This window comes from Nematolebias whitei, chromosome 16 (genome assembly GCF_014905685.2).
Source record: "Nematolebias whitei isolate Nwh7 chromosome 16, NemWhi1, whole genome shotgun sequence".
Taxonomy (NCBI): domain Eukaryota; kingdom Metazoa; phylum Chordata; class Actinopteri; order Cyprinodontiformes; family Rivulidae; genus Nematolebias; species Nematolebias whitei.
Genome location: NC_056513.1, coordinates 5,544,078 through 5,567,769, shown reverse-complemented (window position 1 = coordinate 5,567,769; position 23,692 = coordinate 5,544,078). Strand labels below are relative to the sequence as shown.

The 23,692-nt window shown below is 40.5% G+C and overlaps 1 protein-coding gene across 4 annotated transcripts in view; it reads left to right on the top strand.

Moving 5' to 3' along the window:
• Positions 1-2,965: 2,965 nt before the first annotated feature.
• The window catches only part of ctnnd1 (catenin (cadherin-associated protein), delta 1), a 44,741-nt gene continuing 24,014 nt past the window's right edge, over positions 2,966-23,692 (top strand). For 2 of the 4 annotated variants that reach the window (XM_037689595.1, XM_037689594.1), the window contains exons 1-8: positions 2,966-3,226; positions 15,671-15,818; positions 19,960-20,034; positions 20,677-20,802; positions 21,751-22,034; positions 22,570-22,660; positions 22,821-22,999; positions 23,140-23,395. In XM_037689595.1, the coding sequence (XP_037545523.1) occupies positions 15,678-15,818; positions 19,960-20,034; positions 20,677-20,802; positions 21,751-22,034; positions 22,570-22,660; positions 22,821-22,999; positions 23,140-23,395 (1,152 nt within the window). In that variant the 5' untranslated portion in view covers positions 2,966-3,226; positions 15,671-15,677. Of the gene's footprint in view, positions 3,227-3,424; positions 3,484-15,670; positions 15,819-19,959; positions 20,035-20,676; positions 20,803-21,750; positions 22,035-22,569; positions 22,661-22,820; positions 23,000-23,139; positions 23,396-23,692 lie in introns of those variants that run through there. The other 2 variants (XM_037689596.1, XM_037689597.1) reach the window with 2 other exon arrangements.

Sequence of the window (23,692 nt, the reverse complement as noted above, 5' to 3'; positions counted from 1 at the left end):
ATATTATTAAATATATATATATATATATATATAGATATATATAAAAACAAGGAGGCTTAATCTACAATCACAAGTGCAGTTTGTGCAATGCATGCATATTTCCCCTGAGATGAAAGAAACCATTTCTGAAACCAAACTTTTGTTATTTCCTTGTGAACATTCGGTCATGCTCCTTGTTTTGAGATTATTTGTGACCAACAGCAAACAGGAAGCCTAATTTAAGCATTCAGTATTACATAAAACCCACTAATCGAATGGATTAGACATTATTTGCTATTTATTTTTATTTACCCCCTTGAAACTTCTGAAATACTGTCAGCATGTCCATATGATTTGACTTTATTTTTAGCATCATGAGTAAAAACTGTTTAAAGAGCCTTGTTTAGTTAAAGTGGGCTAAGTTACACTTTATCCTGAGATTTAAATAAATAACTTATAATAGAGTAGGAAAGATTTCCCGATGTGACTATACGAGCTGTGCGATGAAAACAAAGATGATTCAATGATAAGTTGTTGAGAACATTATTTGTTAAATGTTAGAAAAAACAGTTGCATTTCCAACAAGATGTTATGATATTAAAAGCTGAAATTAGTTTAAATATTAAACAAATGGATTAGTTAATCTAGTGGGCTTTGTTTTATTCAAGCATTTTGTTTTAAACTGTTGGCTTATTACAACCAACATTAAGTCGTAAATTTAGTCTAAAACCGCAGTTTTAGTTCATGTCAACAAGCTACAGCCTTAACTTTTAAACACTCTTAATTAGGTCTAAATCCTAAGTAGGGGATTAAAACTTTAAAACGTTTTTGGACATTTTTCTTCTGTACTTCAAACCCTGTTCACCAGGTTTGCAGGTGTACTTTACCTTTATGACCACAAGATGGCAGTATGAGCGCAGTACAAACGTTTTGTTTGATGTAAAAAAATACAAAGATTAAATTTCCTCTTTAAAAACTGCATGATAAAAAAATTATAGCATAAATGTAAGGAATTGCGATTGCTTGTCTGAGCCATAAAGTTACATAAAAGCGCATTTTCCGTTGCAGTTTCACTAAATTCTGTTTGCAACCAAGCATAGGCGGCTCCAGGGGGGAGCTAGGGGTGCTACAGCTCCCCCTGGAAAAGTCATAGCACCCCTTCTTAGCACACCCAAGAAAATATCAGATTATTTTCTTTTTCATCTAAGTTAATAATCTTTAATATGTGCCTTGTTGTGATATTTTCCTCGCAAAACACAACTAATAAAAAAAATAATAAATCAATGATTATATCGAGCTAAAAAAAAAAATCCAATCTCAAAACAGGAAATGAACCTCTGAACCGGAAGTGAAAATTCAAGTTACTGAAAGTTCGATGTTCATTTGTCCTCATCTGCTCACGCAGACTCATGTTCGTGCTGCTGTTGTTTGGCGCATTGTTTCGTACTAGTAGTGCTTAGTCTTAGTTTAGCATATTTCTTAGTTCATATCTTAGATCTTGTTACTGTTTTTCTTTACAATTTGTATTTTTGTAGGATGCAACTGGGACCCTGTGCACATAGTTTCGTTCCACCTCATGTACCACATTTGATGTGAGTGACAGTAAAGACACCTTGACCTTGAGAACTGCAAGAACAAATGATCCTTCATAGCTCCCTCAATAAAATGCTTAACCCCCCCACCTCCACCCCCCACCGGCACCTGCAGAAAAATATCTCTGAAGCCGCCACTGCAAGTGACCAGTCAGCCTTGCAGCTGCGTTTTTGCTCCACCAATTTAAAACAAAATCTTTATTTTTGTGTGCAGGGCTAGCAAAAAATCAAAATACTGTCCTCTTGGCAGTCTACCCGCTTCATACCGCTGCCCAGCTTTGCAGCTGCTCCTACATTTATAATTTAATCGACTAGATCTGGATCTTTGGGATGGACCAGTCTTTGCTGTAATATATGTTGGGGTTTGAAAGCCACTGGGGGGTCATGTTTAGAAAATAAACGTCCCAGTTTCTCTGAAACTCCCACAGCATCCTTGTGTGGGATCCTTTTTCAGTCTATTTATGACTGAGGTTGCTGCAAGATCTCAGTCTGACGAAGTCCTTTGGATAAAAGACGAAACGTTTCGGGCAGCACGGTGGTGCAACTGGTAGAGCTGCTGCCTCTCAGCGAGCAGGTCCCTGGTTCAAATCCCGGTCCAGGGGCCTTTCTGGGTGGAGTTTGCATGTTCTCTCCGTGCATGCGTGGGTTTTCTCCGGGTACTCCCGTTTCCTCCCACATACCAAAAACATGCATGTTAGACGGATTGGTAACTCTAAATTGTCCCTAGATGAGAGAGTGAATGGTTGTTTGTCTCGCTTGTCTCTATGTGGCCCTGTGATGGACTGGAGACCCGTCCAGGGTGTACACCGCCCCTCGCACAGTGATTGCCGGACATGGGCACCGATGACCTCCGTGACCCAAAATGGAAGAAGGGGGTAAAAGATAATGGATGGAGGGAACGTTTCATCCAGAGGACCTTAGATTCTGGAGACTCCATTGTGATTGAGGCATCCAAATTGAAGATGGTGGGAGTGGTGGCGCAGAGGTTAGAGAAGGTCGGCTTGTGATCGAAAGATCGTCGGTTCAAACTCCAGTACCAACAACATCAAAAAAGTGGGTCGGGTAGGTGAAGCACCCACACTTGCCCCCACCTCCATTCGCCCCACTCTGGGCCCATGAGCAAGGCCCTTAACCCCCATCTGCTCCCTAAACAGGTCTCGCTTGAGAATGAGTTCTCGTGGCTCAATGAGACTACCTGGATAAATAAAGAGTAAATAAAACAATAAAAAAAATGAAACACGTCTCTCCCTCCTGCTTGCTTCTAGAAAATAACCTTATAATAGATTTATTTTACTGCACATCATTTTGTACTAATAATATTGACCTTGTGGATTCAGTTTAATTCTCCAGCGTGTTTAAAGGTGTGTTCAGGGACAACAAAAAAAAAAGGGCGGAGTCATGGTGGGAAAGTGAAGGCGCCACACCTGCAGAGCTTTTATTTTGTTAACTGGAGGCTTTCATGGAGCATTTTGTGACTTTTTAAAGGTGAATGTGTTCTTATGAGTGTCCGCTCCTTCATAGAGGCAGCTTTTTCCTCCTGCTCTCGTTTTGAGCCGGAGCCCTCCTCCTCTTCCTCCCTCCAGCGGAGAGGAAGAGCGCAGACAAGTGAATAACAAGGAGCGACGCGAGGGAGGAAGGAGTAGGAAACCTCAGAGGTGGGTGTTTTCTCCGTCTTTCATCGTGGCTCATCTCTCGCCCTGCGCTCGACCGGATCTAGTTTTCTTTTTAAATTTAATTCAAGTAATTTTTTCCCCTTGGCTGTAACTTCGACGGCACCGAGGTGTTCTTGTCCTCCCGACTTTCCGTCCAGCCTTGCGGGTTGTGCCGCAGCAGTAGAAGAAGAACTCGGCTAGGCCCGAAGCCATAAACACTTATGGACTTTGACAAACAAACCTAAGAGTCTCCGGAGTCGGTAATGGCTTTATATTTTGGTGTTTTGCGCTCGATATCGCAGGTTGAGAATTATTATTATTAATATGAATGGGGGAAATAAAAATAAAGAGTGACCGTTTTTAATTTGGTGAACTTGTCAGCGCAGAGAGTTAGCCTCGGAGGCTAATCCAGCTAGCATCGATGGTGCATTCGTTGATGAGTAACGGGTAAAGTTTCATTAAACGCATGAAAGCGGTTAAAATATGCATGCTAGGTTAACTAGTTCAACAAGCAGTTGTGCAAATGTGAGATTTTGAGGTGTTCGTGACATATCGGGTTGTGACTTTTATTCCTTTATGGCATTTATTGGCGTTTCCGCCAGTTTTCTTGGGAGATGGACAGGTGAGGGGGAGCACACGGAAGTGGCCGGCTTCACCTGCATCATAAACCCGTGAAGTTAGGAGTCAAAGTCCAGACTTTTATCATTTTTCTCTTTTATTATTATGGCTGAAAACGCCCACTCCCTGAGGACAGTGATGCGTTCAGGTGATCGTATCCATACATCCTGTGCTCAGTTGTAGACGAGCTTTGATTTATTTATTTTTAATCTGATCATAGCAGCTGTCTCTGGTGCGGTCGGGTAAAGGAGGGAGACCGCGTTTAGATAAAAAGCTAAAAACCAGTTTTGTGGGTCTGGATGTGTGGGGTGTGGTGGTGAAAACAGGAGGGTTTGTTGCTTCACTTCTCAGTCTCCTGCTCTCTTTCATCACAGACGCCTTCTCAACTTTCTGTTTCTTTCAGGCTGATTACTCAGAGAAACTGTCTGGAACAAAACAACCAAGTCCATGCTGTCTGGAACAAACCAGTTTCTGTAGTTTTACTCTAATGTGACCATAACCACAAGAACCGGAGAGTGTTGTTGTTGTGTACAATGCTTAAAGGTTGTTTTTGTTGTTGCAATCATATGATCAGTGCAGTGAAGGCATACCTGGCATATTTTTGTGTATACCTTGTGGTCATGTCTGCTTTGGCCCGCTGGGACAAAGTGGAAGAGATTGTGGGCAAGTTTGTACAAGCTCGAAAGTGTTGTCCTCTCGTTCCAAAGAAAAAGTAAAAGAGCAGCAAAACATATACGTAAATTGGACATTTCTTTGGCTGCTTGAAGTTTCTTTCTAGCTGTTTTGGCTGTGCAGACTGAAGTCAGTCTGTCGTTTTTAACCAGAGCTATCATTTGTGAGTCCCTGTAATGATGGGCTTCCCGAACACACCACGGGCGTGTCGTTTTGAAACACTCAGGCTGGAGTTTTCCTTCGTTTGCTCCTCCTTCCCATTTGTCCGTTTCACCCTTATTTTATCCGTCTCCATCTGTACTTCTAGCAGTAAACACCTTTACTACGTCTTCATTTAAACGCCGAGTGTCGGACAGCTTTAGCTTTGTATGCGAGATAATAAATCGAATCAAAGTGTTCAGATTTGATAAAACTGCGAGATCACTCCGTTTGCCGTTTATGATTCACCTAACAAGCTTTTGTATTTTTGTCTTCAATGGGAATGCTTGTCAGATTATTTTTTTAAACAATTCATGTAATTGTGTCGAGTTAAAACCTAATAAAACGGAAGACAAACAAAAATGGCAACGAGCACAAATGTTTGAACAGTAATAAATTGTAAAAGGGTTAAACAATGATGAAAGAGGGAAGGAAAGTTTTTATTTACTTTTATTAGAAAACACCAGGAAAATATATTAAAATTATAAAAATTAGAGCATGAACTCCACTTTATAAAATCAATAGTAATAAAATATTAATACACTAATAAAAGGCCAATATTATTTGATTATTTGCACATTGCCCATCGCTTTCCACGCCAAAGATTTAAACAAATATATGTTTTTAGATGCTTTGATCAAACTTTAGATGACATTTTAACGTTCTTGCATTATCTGTTAGAATATAAAGTGTGTTAAGGATGACTCGGCTGCTACCACATCAAAAGTTACATCTAAATATCTGTAAATATGACCGAGTTAAAGCCGTTCTTTATTGGCTAAGGGTGATTAGCTGTGGCAGCCATCTTGACTCCAACAACTAATCAGCTGTAGACATACAAGCAGTGATTACTTTCTAATAACTATTTATATTTTGATAATTCTACAGAAGCCAGATGAACACACACAGGCAAAACTTTGTCTTTGTTGGTGGGTGACGAGAATAAATAAATGTAAATTGGACATTGAGGTAAGAAAGCAGATTAAATGAAATTACGATTAAATATAGAATGGAATCTAGAAGTACGATTAATCTTTAAATGGATGTAAGGCTTGCTAAGATGTGTGAATAAACGATAAAAAAGCCTGACTGAATAAATATTTTTACTTTGTTTATAAAACCATCAGTACTCTCAGTAAGGCTGTTTAAGGCTTTAAATTCAACATATATTACCAGTTAATAACAGGAAATGGGGATGCAGCTACTGAGTGCTTTAGGATTGAAGTATTTTATTGATCAACCTTTTGAATAGTCTGACGTGCACTATGTTGAAATGGTTTCCCAGCATGGGCGGCACGGTGGTTCAGTTGGTAGAGTTGTTGCCTCTCAGTGAGAAGGTCACTGGATCAAATCCTGGCGAGTGGAGTTCATGTTCTCTCCGTGCATGCGTGGGTTTCCTCCCGCACACCAAAAACATGCATGTTAGGCTGATTGGTAACTCTAAATTGTCCCTAGGTGTGAGTGAATGGGTGTTTCTCATTTGTCTCTATGTGTCCCTGTGATGGACTGGAGACTTGTCCAGGGTGTCCACCACCTCTCGTACAGTGACTGCTGGACATGGACACCAGTGACCCCCGCCACCCGAAAAGGAAGAAGCGGGTAAAGATAATGGATGGATGGTATCTCAGCATTTTGCAGATACAAATCACTTAGGTCAAAAAGTGATGTTCTTCATAAGACTTAACATGAATACAGTTAATCTATAATTTTATTATTGGCTATTAAACTGATTAACGTTGAACATATTCTACTCTGCGTAATGGATGAATTATTGATGCTTTATCATGGCTACATTGGTTTGATATTAGTGGTTTTTGTTTGTCTTTTGAAACTGTAGCAGATTTGAGACGTTTTGTAAGTGCATCAAAAAAATCCTGCACGTTGTGCGACAGTAACAATTGTCTGTGGGAAACGTAATGACCCCCGAGCAGTACGTGTAGATTAAACGCAGCATCAAATTAAATCGTCAGCATAAATGAGAAATTAAAACAATAAATTGAATGTGAGGGAGGTGTTGTCGTGTTGCTTGGAGCTCGTTCATATCTTTGTAATTTCATTTGATAACTGTCAACGGACTTGTGATGAAAACTGTTTTTGTGCCCTGCAGCTTTCAGAACGACGAGAAAAATAAATGTACAGAGCTGCGGTTAAGTTAGATCCTTAAAGGAGATAATAATTTCCTAGCGCAAGTAAGCATTTATTATTATTTTTAATTGATCTACATGCATTACTATGTAATGAGTTTATTTTTAAGTTAAAGTTTCTAAACGTTTAATGGTAAAGAGTTTTAAGACGAGCTCTTTGGGAACTTGAAGATTTTAAGATGTTCTTGCCCATCATGTTTTTAAAATTAGTATTTATTTTACCACCTACCTGAAACAATATACTATACTGCTGAATTACAATTTATTTAATTGGGCTGCGAATTACCTACAAAGTACTTTTTGTTGTTTCACTCTGTAGCAACGATGTACTGTTAAACCTCTAAATCAGTAAATTGTGCTTTTTGAACTGAGGCAGCTGTAGAGCTGATTTAAAGCCAGATCTGACTTCAAATCAGTTTTTGTGCTCAAACTCCTGCCCATGTGTTTAGGTGGAAAATCACTCGTGAGGGTTGCTTGGAGAAGAATTTGACCGGTTTTGTAAAACCAGTGTTTAACATATGTGTAAGTAGTAATATCCACCCAGGAGGTCAGCGTTTCATTTTTTGAAGAACGTGCACAGAGTGATGTTTGCATTGGTTGGTTGTGATTGTACTGCGCCCATTAATGCTTTTAAATCACCAGTGGGTGATTGTTGTGTTGCAGTGTTGGTTATGGCCATTTATAAATTATAAATAACACAACAAATGACCTTCACCAACACAGGCCCTGTTCAGACCTGATACAAACATTTGTCATGGCTGAATCTGCTTTAAAATGTTCACACCTGGAAGTAAAATTTATTTCTGCATGATCAGATCTTGTTTACCCACTCCACATGCTAATAAACGCATAACCGTGTCATACAATAGGCTGTCTCAGCAACAGGAGATCTACCGGTACTTGACTATAGATTCATTCAGGTACATTATTATTTGACATTAATGTGGTTTGGATCCACCTGAATCACTTTGGCGTTATTTACGGATACAGGCGTAGTATGAGAACACATGCTCCCGTTAAGTTTACAGGGAGGTGGTGTCTAACTCCAGTGGTCATTGGTTAGAAGGCTGGACACATCCTGAACAGGTCACCAGTCCATCACAGGGCTACACAGAGGCAAATGAGATGGACCATTCACACTTTCACCTAGTGACAATTTAGAATTGACAATTAGTTTTAAAATTCCCTTTTTTTTTAAAAAAAGTGGCTTTAATTAGGGGCACCCAAAGAATGTGGATGAAAGTGTCTCAGACCAGATGTTAAGGCAGTCTTGACCAATCCATTCTTAATCTGTCTTTAGAGCATTCACATCTGTTTTCAGTACTATTCAAGTGAGATCAGATGGGTCAGGATGGTTGATAATTCCAGTTCTAAATGGGGCCACACTTTGCAAAAACAGATTTTGGGATCTTTTAAGATTCACAGGTTCAAAAAACAGATTTGTGGAGAATAATTTTTGTTGTACTATGATTCTCTGTTGGGGTTCAGAATATAAACAGTGGTATGCATAAAGTAAACATGTTTATCACAGGGTTAAATAAGATAACTAGAGATGCACGTTGGTCACGTGACGTTGTGGTTCACTGTAGCAACGGCGGCCATAACCACCAGTCGACAAACACTGAAGGGACGAGCAACAAAGGGAATTGCATACCAGTACTGGAGCCAATTCAACAATTAACAACAAAGCATCGGCTTTATAGGATAATTTTGATCTTAAACAGTTACATTATTAGCTTCAAATATGGTTGGATCACATTCACATTGAGATCTGCTTACTTCTGAAACGAGACGTTTTCCCTTTACTCTTGGGTTTGTGCAACTGTAGCGCACACAGTTTTGTGTCATTTGTACATTTTTATATACATTAGACAGATTATATACATTCTAATATATTAATATTTTCATTAATATCATCAATATTTTTTACATAATCAGCCCTTATTCTTGGATATTTTGTCTATATATCTACAATAATGCTAAGTCCAGATGTTTGCCTTCTCTGGGTAGGGATGTGCGATATGGCATAAAATTCATATGACGATATGTGTTGTGATGGGTGGCGGTAACGATATATATCATGATATGTTTTTGGTGTAAAACTTGCAATAGGAATTTAAAAAAAAAAAAAAAAAAAGCATTCATTTTGTCATTTTGCCAGCATTTATTTTAAAAACTGCAATACCACAAAATAATCTCAATCAAGAAAATTCCAGTACTAGGTCCAGAGAGTTTTTAAATAAAAAAAACAAATCAAGTATTAGGCTTCTTTCTTGTTGTGTAAAACGGTGCAAAACATATCAAATGTAGTTTTAGCCAAGTTTTAAACTAAAGAACATGTTAACTCTTAACAGTAACAACAGAGCAGCATTTTACACTGAAAACATTTAACCCTCAAACCCTCCAGTGGGCGTCTCCTTCCGCTTTAAGGAGAGCTGACACAAAATGGCGACCAGTTTCCTCTGTGGCTTTGACCAGAGGGTCTCGCAGTAAAATCATACAACACACAGCGTTCTTTTCACAGATCAGAGAGCAGGTTTAACCCTTTTTATTTAGCACAAATGCACTCTCCTAAAGCTGACTATCGCTTATGTTAACTTTTGACAGAACACTGCATTTTGCGCATGCGTCCGAATACGGCAAAAGTACGGCAAGCTTCCGTAGTTGGATTGTAGCTTCGCTACTTAGCTCTTGAAGAAAACAACTTTAACAACATTTACGCACAGTTTTCAACAAAAAAATAATGATTAAATCTGACAAAACTCTGATTTTTACATCAGACACAGCATTACTTGGTTAGCCGGTAGAAGGCAGATCTCTGTCATAGGCTAAATGTCTATTGTTTCTACCGTTTACATCGCGCATTCCTACTGGGGGGGTGGAAATGCATGCAGTGGGCGGGGTCGACAGTGCACACTCTAGTTGTCTTATTTAACTCTATGATTGATATAGATCTTAATAATGGGTTAATGATCTGGCTTATTTGTGGCTTTCTGGTTTTTCAAAGGTCTCGAGGTTTAATTGATTTTGATCTGAATTAAGAAAAAAATGTGGTATCGATATGCTGCTTTTTTAAAAAAAATTTTAGGGATGCACGTATTCGCATTTTTCACTTCCAATCCAATACCGATATCTGCCGTTTAGTATTGGCCGATGCCAATCTGAAAAAACTGTGCTGAATTAACAAAAACGGCTAAATCATGTCATCTGGACCTGTTTCTGAAACGGGTCCAGATGACATGATTTAGCCGTTTTTGTTGTCTACCTGGATGTTTGAGCTTACAAACCCAGTGCTGAATTAACTTAAAACATTTGTTTTGTTAAACACAGACATGAATGTACTGAATTACACCACAACAGCACACACACACCAAGAGCTCCACAAGCTCGGTCAAACATGTAAAAACAACACAACTTTAATTTGTTCAGTCAGTACGCTAGCGCGTGACGTCACTCAGAGCACAAAGCATAGAATCGGAGTGAATAGATCTGCCCAGTCATGGATCGGTCACATTGTCGCGATACCCAATCCAGAAGTCTCCCCCCGCCCCCCCCCCCCCCCCCCCCCCCCCCCGGACATTGGCACAGATGCCGATATTGATATCGGATCAGTGCATCTCTACTGTTTTTCAGAGTGGATGCTGCAACTATTGAGTGTATGTGAATACAGCCTTAAATAAAGCAAACTGTAGCCATCAAAGATGACGTCATGTCAAATGTTGACCGGTTAAGTCAGCTTGAGCCAGGAGAGGGACCGCTTCTAATACAATTTGGAGAACGTGAAGTGTGAAAAACAATAAAGCACAAGTGGGGAAAAATAAACCCAGCTGCAGTAGAATAACAGAACCAAGAGTTGTCCGTACTAAACAAATCTCCTCACTACAAGCTTAATTAGACCCAGCAGAGCCTCTTTGGATAAAGGCACCAAGTTATTATAAAATTCTCCTTTAATTACCTTGATTAAAAAAACAATTTCATATTATATTTTATTAATCTATATTATTAACTGGTCACTTTATTAGGTCCACCTTGCTAGTACAGAGTTAGACCCTTTTTGCCTTCAGAATTGCCATAATTGTTTGTGGCATAGATTCAACATGGTGTTGGAAACATACCTGAGACATTTTGGTCCAAATTGATATAATATAAAATTATAATATCACACAGTTGCTGTAGGTTTGTCAGCTGCTCACTCACGTTGCAAATGTCCTGTTTCACCACATCCCAGAGGTGTTTGGTTGAAGTGAGATCTGGTGGCCGTTTGAGTCCAGCGACTTTAGATTCGTTAGATCAGGCGGTGGTTTTCTCATTTCTAATCATCCAGTTTTGGTAGGCCTGTGCTAATAGTAGCCTCAGTTTCCTGTTCATAGCAGACTGTGTGGTCTTATTGGTGTAGCCATCTGCTTTAAGGTTGGACTTTTCGTTTCTTCAGAGATGATATTCTACATGCCTTTAGTGGAACCATTGGTTCTTTGAGATATTGTTATGTTTGTCATTTCAAGCCAGTCCGCCCATTCTCCTCTGACATTAACTAGGGATTTTTGCCCACATAAATGCCACTTGCTGGACCATTCTCTGTAAAATATAGAAATTGTTGTGTACAAATCCTTCTAGATCAGCATTTTCTAAAATACTCAGACCAGCAATCACGCCACACTCAAAGTCCCTTAAATCCAGTTTCTTCCTTGTTCTGATTATAAGTTTGAACTTCAGCAAGTCATCTTCTCCTCGTCTAAAAGCCTAAATGCATCAAGTTGCTGCCATGCGATTGGCTGATTAGTTGTTTGTGTTAACAAGTAATGAAACGGGTGTTAAAATTAGGCGGCCAGTAAGAGTAAATAGTTGATATTCTGCCTCATGTCAATATTTATCCGTAAATCTCGCTCCTTGCACTCAAACACCTTTTTTAAATTGCTCGGTTACTATTCAAATTCCTTCCCTGTAAACAAAGTTGTACGTTTCCTTTTCGATGAAGATAACCTTGTTGCTGCTGGTGTTGTCTACATTCGATGCCTGACCTTGCAGACATTCCTAGAAGTCTGTGTGAATGTGCACTTCTTCTGCAGCTACACCACGGTGCCCATTCTGTGGGCCACATGTTGGTGGGTGGTGAAGCTCCTCGTGGTTTTGTGTCAAGGTGGTAAAGGTGGGTCTAGTTGGTTTTGTGCCAAAGCCAACACACACACACAGTAACACACACACGGGAGTCCAAATCTGTGTGACCGTTCAAATGAGGCTGAATCAGCAGTGCGCTTGTCCAAGCCACAACAGCATTTTACCACAGCTTCATTTTAGCCCTGTGTGTGTGTACAGGATGCCACAATCGCCTGCGACAAACTCACTGAAATGGCATTGATGGCATACAATAATAAGGGCACACAGCACAGACACAACTCCACTGAGTAATGGCCGGAAAAAAGTTTTGACCAAATTTTCGAAGCACTTTTGTCATTTGAGTAGTGTGTGGTAGCACTGAGTAGTAAGTGGCTTAACAGTCTTAATTCCTGAGTTATCCCATTAGCGGATATACTCGAGCTTTCTCACTAATGGCCTTACAGATGGAGTGACTGACTCCATGGCTGTAAGTGGCAAAAGCCATTTAAAGGTTTCACAGCGAACTGCACCCTTTACGAGATTAATGGTGGGTCTTCAGTGGCTTTGAAGCCTGTGTGAGTCTGATCATTTCTTGTAACAAGGCGTGTGAGTTTTAGCTTTTTTTTGTCCCTGGAAAAGATACTTATCTGTCGAGAAAAAAACAAAACACAAACATCACAGGATGTGATACAAAGTTATCTTTGGAAAGGTGCCACGTTGATCTTCGTGGCCTTTTATTGCAAAACGAGACAGGCAACAAACATTTTGGTAGCTCGCTGCCGTCTAACTTTATATCACTGTTTGGAATTCCTGCGAGAAAAGTTTTCGTGAGATTAGTTTGAGCAGTTTCTCATCTTGTCGAGATCTGTCGTTGTCCACTTTCGCTCTCCGGTATTGAAGTGTTTGTTTGGAAGAAAAAGTCAAAACAAGAGCAGCACAAGGAAGGAGTAAAGGTTTCCCTTTTTAGGACAGCTTTCCTACAGCTGAGACGGGCTATGACACGTCAAATCTGGCTGTGGAATGTATGACAATGGCGGTACGTGTTGTGTGCTTCCCGTGTGTGCCTCTGACCACAAATGTCTGTTTTTTTTTTCACCAGCCAAATGGAAAGAAATCACTCGGAGTTAACTTCACTGAAAGTAGCCACAGCTCTGTTTGAGTCATCTAGGATAAAAGCAGTATCGCATATACACGCTTTATTTAGTCTTTGACCCACATACACAACCACTCATCCTTCCATGAACACACTCAGGCTGGCGTTTGTCTGCACTCACTCAATACGGGAGAATTTATTAATTCAGGTAGACTGAGAGCAGATTTGAGTCTGTGAACTTTTACGTAGAAAATGTTTTTTTGTCTCTGTTTGGAGGTGAGCCATGCTCATGCAATCCAGTTATTAGACACTGCTGAAGTAATTTTGCCCAGATTCTGCTATCCGCTCTGCCCAGTTTCCCTGCGGAGGGTAAAAGTCCAAGAGAAAGGACTCTGTTATGGTCCCAACTTGGACTGGACTGGCATTTAGTTTTTATCATGCCTCTGTAATTTAGGTTTAGGCCATCTGTGGCATCTGTGTAGTTTGCATTTCCTTGCAAAGGTCCGAAATAATTTCAAGCAAAACAACTTTTTTCCTCCCAATTTCTTTGTTTATCCATCTTTTTATATTTACTGTGAATTTATATTTTTGTTAAAATGTGGAGGTTTGATATTCGCTACTCGCTGCTGAAAAAGTAAGGCAGACGATGTCATTGTTGGTGTCCGTGTGTGCGCATGTTGTTGTTTTTTTTTTCAAAATATCTCATGAACCACTTGAATTTTAATCTACAACTAATTAACTTTGGTAGCCAACACAATTCAAGATGGCTGCCACAGCCAACCGGCCTTAAAAACACAAAGATGTTTATAAGATTGAAGAAACTTCGATTGTAATGTTGACTTCACTGTTTTTAATTTATTTTTATTGTTTTTACTGTTCACTGTTTTTATGATCGTTCATGACTTTTACAGTTTTAATAGATTTTTATTTATTTTTTTATGCTTGCTTTTATGCGTAATCAGTGTACAGCACTTTGGCCATCGTTGGTGCTTTTAAAGTGTTTTATAAATAAAGTTGTATTGCATATTGTATTATAAGTCGGTCGGTTTTACACATAATGTAATAAAATTGGGTGTAGCAGTAGCCGAGGCTGATCCCCAACACATTTTGTAGAAAAGTGTTTGTCAAAGGTCGGTTTTAATCCGTTTCACCACAGTGCTGCATGCTGTGTAAAACCGTTTTCTACCATTTTTATGTAAAGCTGCAGGAACTAGACGTGCCCAGATTATAGTGATATTTAATGGCTATTTGATAGTCTGCATTGGATATATTTATGTCTTCGAGGCTTAAATTCAAAGGAGTAAAACCTGGAGTGGGACGTGAATGGTTGGTCAGATTAGCTGAAAGTTGCTGTTACTGGTTAAAATTGCAAGTCTGAGCAAAATTTGCAGAGATTTATTGAATTTACTCTAATAGTTGCAATCACAACTTGGCAACCAACTGGAAGGGGCCAAAAATAATTTTTTTTTCTCTATTCTCTGGTCCCGTTAGTTTAAAAATCTATTTATTTAAATAAATTAACTATGTCGTGGTAGAAAAACTTAATTACAGTTATGAGTGCAAACAGATCTCTTTATATTGAATTGAATTTCTACAAACGGGTTTGATAATCAGTTTAAAAAATGAATCACCTAATCACTTGGAGTTGCATTGTAATAAATTTTTGCAGATACTCTGTGCAAGTTGCTATTGAAAACAGTTTTTTCAGCTAATACGGACCTAAAATGTATATTTTTTTTATGTGCTCATTAAAAAAACAGATGGATAGGTAGAGGTAGATAATATTTTTTATTTATTTAAAATATTCAAATGAAACTGGTACCTTCATTCTACTTGAACGGGTTTAGGCAACGTTCTGGGTGAGGTCAGGACAGAATTGACATTCAGACAATATTGAAGATGTTTTATTATCTGTGGGTTTCCATCAATGTGTACAAATTAGTTTGCACGCCCAACTCAAATCTCTGAACTTATTTAAAAGTTTTTGATAAAGTACACCTGCGTCATTATTTTTCCAGTTTTAAGCTCACACAAACCCAAAGATTTCTTCATACTGTCACAGCATCCATGACAGTTTTTTAGTTTCGTATCACTCCTAACCCCTCTCTTTATCGTTGCTCTCACATTTCTCTTTCCGTCTCACTTTCTCACTAATTCCCAGCCTTCCCACTGAAAATGTGCTAACAAGCTTCACATTCTGCAGCTGAAAACATGCTGTTATTACCTCTTGTCATGTTTCTCACCTTCTAATTTTAATCCTGTTTAGCAGTAACTGTAGAAAGGCTCTAAAATGTGACGTTAGCTTTGCTCTCACAGCTGCTTCGCCGCTCTCAAACCCACTTTATTCTGGACTCCTCTTGTATTGATGCTCTGTTCTTTCTTGCTCTGTTCCATTTTCTCTGTACCTGCTTCTTTATCTCTGTTCATCCCCCGTTTTATTTCTCCTTTTTGTGTCAACTTGAGTGCTTTTTAACCTCCAAATAATACAAGTTTAGTTTTTCTCTGATTTATATCTGTGTGTATACTGGGGTGATTCTGTTGCTCTGTGTTAAATCCCGGTGTTGGTTTATTTTCTTCCTGCTCTCTGATGATGATCCTGTCCTGTCCTGTCCTGTGCTCTGCTCTCAGCGTGTGAATGGAACAGTGTGCGAGTACGGCCTCCCTGCTGGCCTCGGTGCGGGAGCAGGAGAGGCAGTTTGAGATGCTGAGCCGAGCTCTGGAGGAGGAGCGGAGGTCGTGCGCCGGCACCTTGCCCCGCCCCCTCCCCACCTTGCAGGTAATGCCCAGCAGACCACGCCCCTACCACCAGCAACACCATTACCCTCATGCATATTTTTCCACCCAAGTGTCCCCAGATTCTCGATCTGAGCAAGCTCATCTAAAATCTCGTCTCTGGCTGCATGGCAGCTGCGCAGCCAACTGGGCTTAAAATATCTGCATGTATTCAGCTCAAACTTCGGATATTGAAAAACACTTTTCAGTAAAGCCTTCTTGAGCGTGTAATTTATTTCTACTTGCAGCTTTTGATGCCTTACTAGGGTTGGGCGATATGAGCAAAAAAATGTTAATGGAGCTTTATAATGATGTATATCTAGTTTACTTTAATTTATTTTGAGCACCTTATTGTTTAATTCAACACTATAACATAATGCATTCATCCTCTGACCCTCTGTTCCTCACTGGGATATAAAACGATAAACAGTATAACTGTCCTCTCACATTAACCAACTGCAGGAGTGACTTTTGATCAGTCCAGCTCCAGGTTAAAAAAAAAAGATTCAGTCGGAGAGTCTTCTGACCGGTCACATCATTACATCACAGGGGAGCTGAGCACCTGATATCACAACGGTGTTAAATGACCAGACTTGCATCGCATAAAAAACAGTCATTAGAAGCTACTTAAGTTCAAAATAAATACCGCACATTCTGACCAGGAGCTTAATAAAATGGCCGATGTTGAAGCACAATGATCAGTGCTGTAAATCTACTTCAAGACAGAGGAACAAGAACCAAAATAAAGATGTTAGCACAGCAAGTAATTAACAAGTACGGTGCATCCTATGACCCTTCTACCAAATAATGTCCATTCTCTGACCATTATGTCCAGTATCCTGATGCATGCTCAATAATCCAGACAGAAAAATCTAAAAAAGTAAAGTCTGGTCCTCCGGGTTCATAAAACAAAAAAAAAATTGTAGAAACGTTTCGTCTTTCATCCGAAGTCTTTGGGAAGTCTCTATTCAAGTCTTTCAGATGAAACATGAAACGTTTCTACAATTTTTTTTTAAACCCGTCCAGAGGACCAGACTTTGTTTTTAGACATATGTCCAGTAGTTTCTTCTTTGCCTTATGGAGACGGTGTTTCTGCGAGGTTACTTGCCTTGGGAGGGCGCTCGTCCCTTCGGCGTTTGTCGACGGGAATGGGTGGGTTGGTTGGTTAGCATAGTGCTACGTTAGTGCCGGCAGTTGTCGACGGGGGGAAGGTTGGATTGGAGCGCTACATTTGTATTTTGCGTGTTTGGAGTTCGAGCTGCGCTGCTACAATCTCCGCTCCCTGTCTGGAAGTGACAGAGCTGCGTGCGGGGGATTTTGTAGGCGGGGCAGGGTGGGACGCCCTCCTTGACAAAGGGGAAACTGTAGCTATGTTTAAATGCGCAAAATTCTTTGACCGGATTACATGTTTTCAGATTAATGACTGTGGAGACGTTACTGCACTCCTGACTGAGCTACAGGCGATACAGATCATTTTGAGCTCGTTCAAAGTTTCTTATAGAAACGTTGTCGCTCACCGACCAGTTCTACTTCTCCGACGTGCTAATATTATTAGCATTAGCCAGGCGGAAATGACATGGGTCGCACATGCGCAGTCAGGTCAGTTTTTCACCATTGGAAAAAATGAACAGATTAAGTGTTTACATGGACACCGTTCGGATTATGAATAGGCGTAAACCACCCGTTTCGTTCTGATTATAAATTATTTCGGATCGCGATGAATAAACAAAAAAAAATAACTGAATGGGGCGTTTACATGACGCGCTTTTATTCCGAATGGCCGTTTAACCCGATTACTCATGTCTATGTAAACAAAGCTACTGTAGAGCAGGGCTGTTCAACTAAACTGCTCAGGGGGGGCCACAGTTTCTGAAAGCCAACAGCTCGGGGGCCGGACATCCAACGATTAAAATCATTATTTAAATAAACCTAAGTTTACAATGATCTGTTGCCTTTTTAAATGTGTTTATTTTATTGCATTGAATCATAAATGCAATAAACAGAACCCAGAATGCCCTCCCCCTTCAATTATTATTATTTTGTTTATGAAGTCACTGGTCCGCGGGCCACCAGTTGCTGTAGAGTCTACCTACTGGTAGTCTGATAGTTCCCTGTGCACTGAGATAGCTTCTGTTGTGACTTGGCGCTGTATAAATAAATTGAATTGAAATGGTTGTTTTATGCGTTAGCATGGCTTACTGAGTCTCTGAATTGTCATGGAGCCACACACACAACCACTTCAGTTTTCTCAAAGACAGCGTTGATGCTTTTCAGACAAGTGGTAGCATTCAGAAACGTCTAGAGTAACTAACGGCGATGAGCTGGTTCCTATAAACGTCCTGAAACAGAACCACGAGAACCTTCTACGTGAAAAGACTGAACAAGTCTCGGTTATTAAGTTGACTTTTATGTTTTTTATGTCTTCATTTTTAAATCTATGCTACTCCCAGGTAAAAGATCCAACACTGTTTTACCTTCAGAAGTGTTCTCGGGATGGGAGGGGGTGTGATCTGTGATGCATTTGAAGACGCTGGGAAAAGCTAAACTCCTACTGAATTAAATGCAGATGCCTAAAATAGAAATCGGCACAAGTGGAACATCAATATTTTGAATATACTTAATGTATCGCCCAGCTCTACTCCATATCCGTCCCATTTTTTTAACTTTTTTATCTGCTCTGCTTCTCCTTAATAACCATCCATATCATTCAAAACCGTTTTCTTATCAACATAACCTTCCTCTTCTCGAGCTTAAAAACGCTGCTCGTCATGTTTGTCCTGACTTGTCCATGAATGTTTGCATGCAGCGATGAGGCTCGCTTGTTTGGTTTGTTGTAAAAACGGCTTTTATCACTGGTTCATTATAGGAAGTTAACAAATAGAACAGTTTATGGATTCTGTTTAGAATAAGTAAGGACATCCCAGTTGGGATGAGCTGCGTATGGAAAGTAAAACTTGAGTAGAGTTTGTCATTTCTATTTTCTTTATCCTGGATGAGTCGCTAGCCTGATTCAACACCTTTGTTGACTAGTTGGAACGACGTCATGCTCTCAGTTTACTACACCGAGACACGCACTGACTCACGCTCGCTCATTCTTTCACTTTTATCACCATCTTTAGTGCGTCTGAACGGCACGGCATTTTAAATGCACACTTTTTTTTGCCCTCGGGAAACCCTTCAGACACACTGATAACGAGTCGGTCTTTCCCCTCTGACATTTGTCAGTTGTGCAAATCAAAAATCTACTCTGTTCTAGATCATTCTAATGACTAATGCATGGTATGTGTTAGAGATAGAGCAGGTCAAAAATGCATCTTGGGCTGAAACCTATTGCTCCTATGTATGTGTGTGTGTAAGTGTTTACATAGCCCAAAGGTTTCAGCATGCCTCGGCCACTCTCCCGAAACAGCACAGCCGAATTTCAGTCTGTCCTGACAGGTTCCCACAAGTTTACATCTAGCTGACACTTTCTGCTGTCCTACCCACCCATGGCCTAACCTGAGCTAAATAATCTGTGTGCTTTTTGCTTAATCTGCTTCAGTGCTGTGGGCTGTTTGTCTCCAAACATTCATCATCATAGTCTTCAGCTATCAGTGGGGCTCGTATCTGTTATCATTTCATTATTGAATTAGTATTTAGCGTTTGCCCCCAGGCTGCAGACATTCGGGCAGCGATGGAGCTCCTTCAGAGTCAAGAAATGGAAGTGTCTCGCTATCAAAACTCCTGCAGGAGCAATGCTGAAAGTTTTAAACATAAGAGAGGGAAATTGTTCATGCATCTCTCTTTTGAGAGTCCTCGTTCATTTCATCTGTGACTAATCCCATCATTCGTATTGGATTATACGCATGCATGATTGTTCTTTGGCTGCAGAAAGGAAAAAACTTACTCTTGACTGTTACTGACGTTGTTTTTAAAACCACTGTTTTTAAAAACCATCTTGAATTACATCAGAATTCAACGTTCAGTTAACGTGACTAAGATTTAAGTCGACAGTTACCGCTTTTACATTCGTTTCCTTTCTTGCTCGTTGTTCTGGATGATTGGAAATCATCAGTCTTGCAGTCAGTGGTTGGAGAATACAAATTATTTCAAGTTTATTTTAAACCAATGGATTCTGATTAATCTGCGTTTTTCTGTCTCAACAGAACGGTCGTATTCCTTGTGATGCAGACATAGAGAGGCTGACACTGAGCGAGGGTTACATCAACGGGACACATCACGTAAGAGCCTTGGCTTCATTTCAGTCGGAACATAATTGACACAATGAAGTAATTTTCATGTGATAAACTTTTACGCTTTTATTGGAGAAATTTATTTATTTACCCTTTTATTTATAGTCTCATTGAGCCATGAGAACTCAGTTTCAAGAGAGACCTGTTTAGGGAGCAGATGGGGGGGGGGGGGTTAAGGGCCTTGCTCAAGGGCCCAGAGTAGGGTGAATGAGGGTGGGGGCAGGTTTGTGTGCTTCACCTACCCCACCCACATTTTAGATGTTGCTTGAACCGGCAATCTTCCGATCACAGGCCTACCTTCTCTAACCTCTGCGCCACCACTCCCATTTTATTATTAATTCTAGATTCGTGTTTAGCAGAGCCATTTGCATAAAAATAGATTTAACTAGAATTACAACAGATTCAAACACTAAGGGAAGATAAATTATTCTTTAAATTGAATTGGTAAATATATATATTTTTCCTTAGGCTGTGAAAATAAGTTTTGTTTTCTTTTTGTATGACGTGGCAGGTAATTTGCCTTACCTGTGCATGTGCACAGCAACGTCCACGCTGATCCGTAACCCTTAATGACGTCATAATTTGAAATACGAGAGCTAGAATTGACTTGAGTCAATACTGTGTCTGCAGTTCAGGATGGAGCCTGGTCAGGTGATGCAGGAGACGTACACGGTGGAGGAGGATCCTCAGGAGTTGCCACCTGTTGTCTCAGTGGAGACCAGTGACGATGGGACCACACGGCGCACAGAAACCACAGTAAGGACGAGAGCCAAATTAGCTGCTGCAGATTTGTCCATTTAAAGCAAAACCTAAAAATAGAAAAAAATAAAAATTGTCATTAAAGTTGTAAAATAAGTTGTTTTTTTCCCTATTTTTTTGCAGTTTAATTGAAAGGCTTTCCATTACAGTAGTCCCTCGATTATCACAGGGATTATGTTCTGGACACCCCCGAACTAAGTGAAAAACCGAAAATTTGAAACGCTATATTTATTTTAGTATTTATACATATTTTAAGGCTTTATAAACCCTTCCCACACTCTTGCAACATTCTAAACTCATAAACCGACATAATTTTAACAACATGCATATATGTACTGTACAGTACTGCAAAGTTTTAAATGGGGACTCACCAGCCTTGGTCCGGTTCTGGTCCGGTTCTGATCGGCTCTACAGCCGTCGAGCACCAGATGCTTTTGGAGAGAGCCGACACAAAACCACACAATGGTCCCGATTGAGTCCAAATAATCCAGAAGAATCTGGTGAAAAAAGTCCGCGTGAGCTCCGGAGAAGACATCGGACCTCCAAGCAACGCCTCTCCACTCGAGAGGCTTCATGCCAGCAAGCAGCGCTCAGATTGACTCATGAGGCTGGAAGTGGCCTTGGTCCAGTTCTGGTCGACTCTCTGCGTCCGCTGAGCGCCGAAGTCACTATGAATAAAGACCGAACTGTTTAGTCAGGTTCAGATCAGATCGAAACTTTCCCTGTATTTTGTCAGAAAGCAGTGGCCAGAAGCACTGTTGCCTTCTGGGTAGTGTATTTTATTTTTTTTGGCTGGCCTTACAGTGTAGGCTTATTGAAAGAAAACTACAAAATGGTGGCCCCTGTCCAAAGTATTTAAATTTTTTTGGTAAACTTTTCATCTGTACTGTCCTAATCATGTGAGTAGTAATAAAGTTGACAATCATTTTTGTTTTATTTTTAAAGGTGAAAAAAGTTGTAAAGACCACCACCACTCGTACGGTCATCCCCTCCATGTCAGACACTCTGTCCATCGATGGTGGCGGTTCAGGTGTGGGGGGCTACACTTCTTCACCCATGGACCTGGGCTACAGGCAGGGCCCTGGAGGTGGCGTACCCATGGACTACCCTGTCCGCACTGTGCCCCGCAACTACAACTACGCTCCTCCAGAGGGATACAACGACTACCGCACTGTTCCTGATGCGTACACGAGCCTCAGCAGGGGCGCTCGTATGGACGATCGCTACAGGTAATGTGTTCAAATCTGCGCCGCTGTGTCACGTCAGGGGTCTTGATCACTCTTTAATTTTATTTTTCACGTTGCATCTTGGTTTTTAAATGTCTGGTGGCTTGAGTCAGTTTTACTGAAGAACAAGAATGTAAACTGTTTTTACAACCTTCATTTTGAGGTTAAAAGTGTACATGTTGGAGATTTTTGTGGAAAAAAAAATTTTTTTTTGAGTTCCTTTTGAAATGTAGGTAATAAACCACATCTCAAACTGGTTCACGTGAAATATTATATCTCATTTTGTTGTAAATGGTGCACCATTTACTCCTGAATGCAATAAAAACTAGAGAAAGTGCAATTTCTGCAAACATACAATGTAAAGGTTGAGTGCTGAATGGGAATTTTTTCTCCTTTTGAAAGGTGGCACGGCATGAAAAGTTTAATCACTGGATTAAAGACATTTTGATACATGTATATATATTTTCAGAAGCATTTTAAATCAGTTTTTTCCCCTCCTCGTGTTCTCCCTCAAACCTTTTCCCTTTCTTCTCGTCAGACCGGTCCATCCAGATGGTTACAGAACTCTGGATCCGAGCTACAGGGCTCCCAGCAGAAACCAGTTGGACCCATATGCCGCTCAGCCCCAGGTACGTTTAACAATCATTGCATCAGTTGCCTCGAGGCACGTTTTGACAGGATGTTTCCTCGGCCTGCTGATCTTTCACGTTTAACCGGCTGTAATAAATGTTGTTTGTTAAATAGGCTGGTTTGTTGTTGTTTTTCTGAATCATAAATGTTTCTGTTTAGGTCGGGCCTTCAGAGCTATCCTCCATTCCAAGGTTTGTCCCGGATCCGTACGGTCTGGAGGATGATCAGCGCAGCATTGGCTACGATGAGCCCGACTACGGCATGGGCAACCCAGTGCACTACAGAACCATGCCCCTCAACCACCATGCCTACGCTGGTGTACCCCCACGCAGGACTGGGTACGCGTGCATTGTACAGCTGCGTCTTGGGTCAACTTTGTGTGGGAGTTTGCAAAATAATGTCCGTAGTATTGATTTTGTGACGGAACATCTGTTTATGTATGTCTGTGTGTTTTTTGCGCCTTTTCTCCCATTTTCAGGAGTTACGAAGCTCTTTTGGATGGTGACCTGAGCGGTACAGGAGACGTGTTCTTTTACGGTAGAGGGGCACCGTTGGCTCAAGGGGAGAGGGGAAGCATGGCTTCGTTGGACGGTACCCTGAGGAAAGGACCCCCTCCTGGTGGTTGGCGTCAGCCGGAGCTGCCGGAAGTTATCGCTATGCTGAACTACAGGCTAGACCCCGTCAGGAGCAACGCAGCTTTGTATCTGCAGCATCTCACCTATAAGAACGACAAAGTAAGACGTTTTGGGTGTGCGGTGGTTTTCACATTAAAGCTCAGAAAGTTTAAAACTTTGCTTGCAGGAAATGTATGAGGTCGGCTTCACCTGAGATGATCAGAATGTCTTTAGAATCAGGATAAGTTTTATTATCATTGTACCAAAATACAGTGAGGCTGTTGTTGTTGTGAGTCGAGACGGTTCTTCTCATCCTGAACATTTCATTGCATTGTTGACCTTGCGTTGATTTGCCTATGACATAAACCCAACTTGACGGCCCTTTTGATAAATTGCATGTTTATTTTCAGGTCAGAA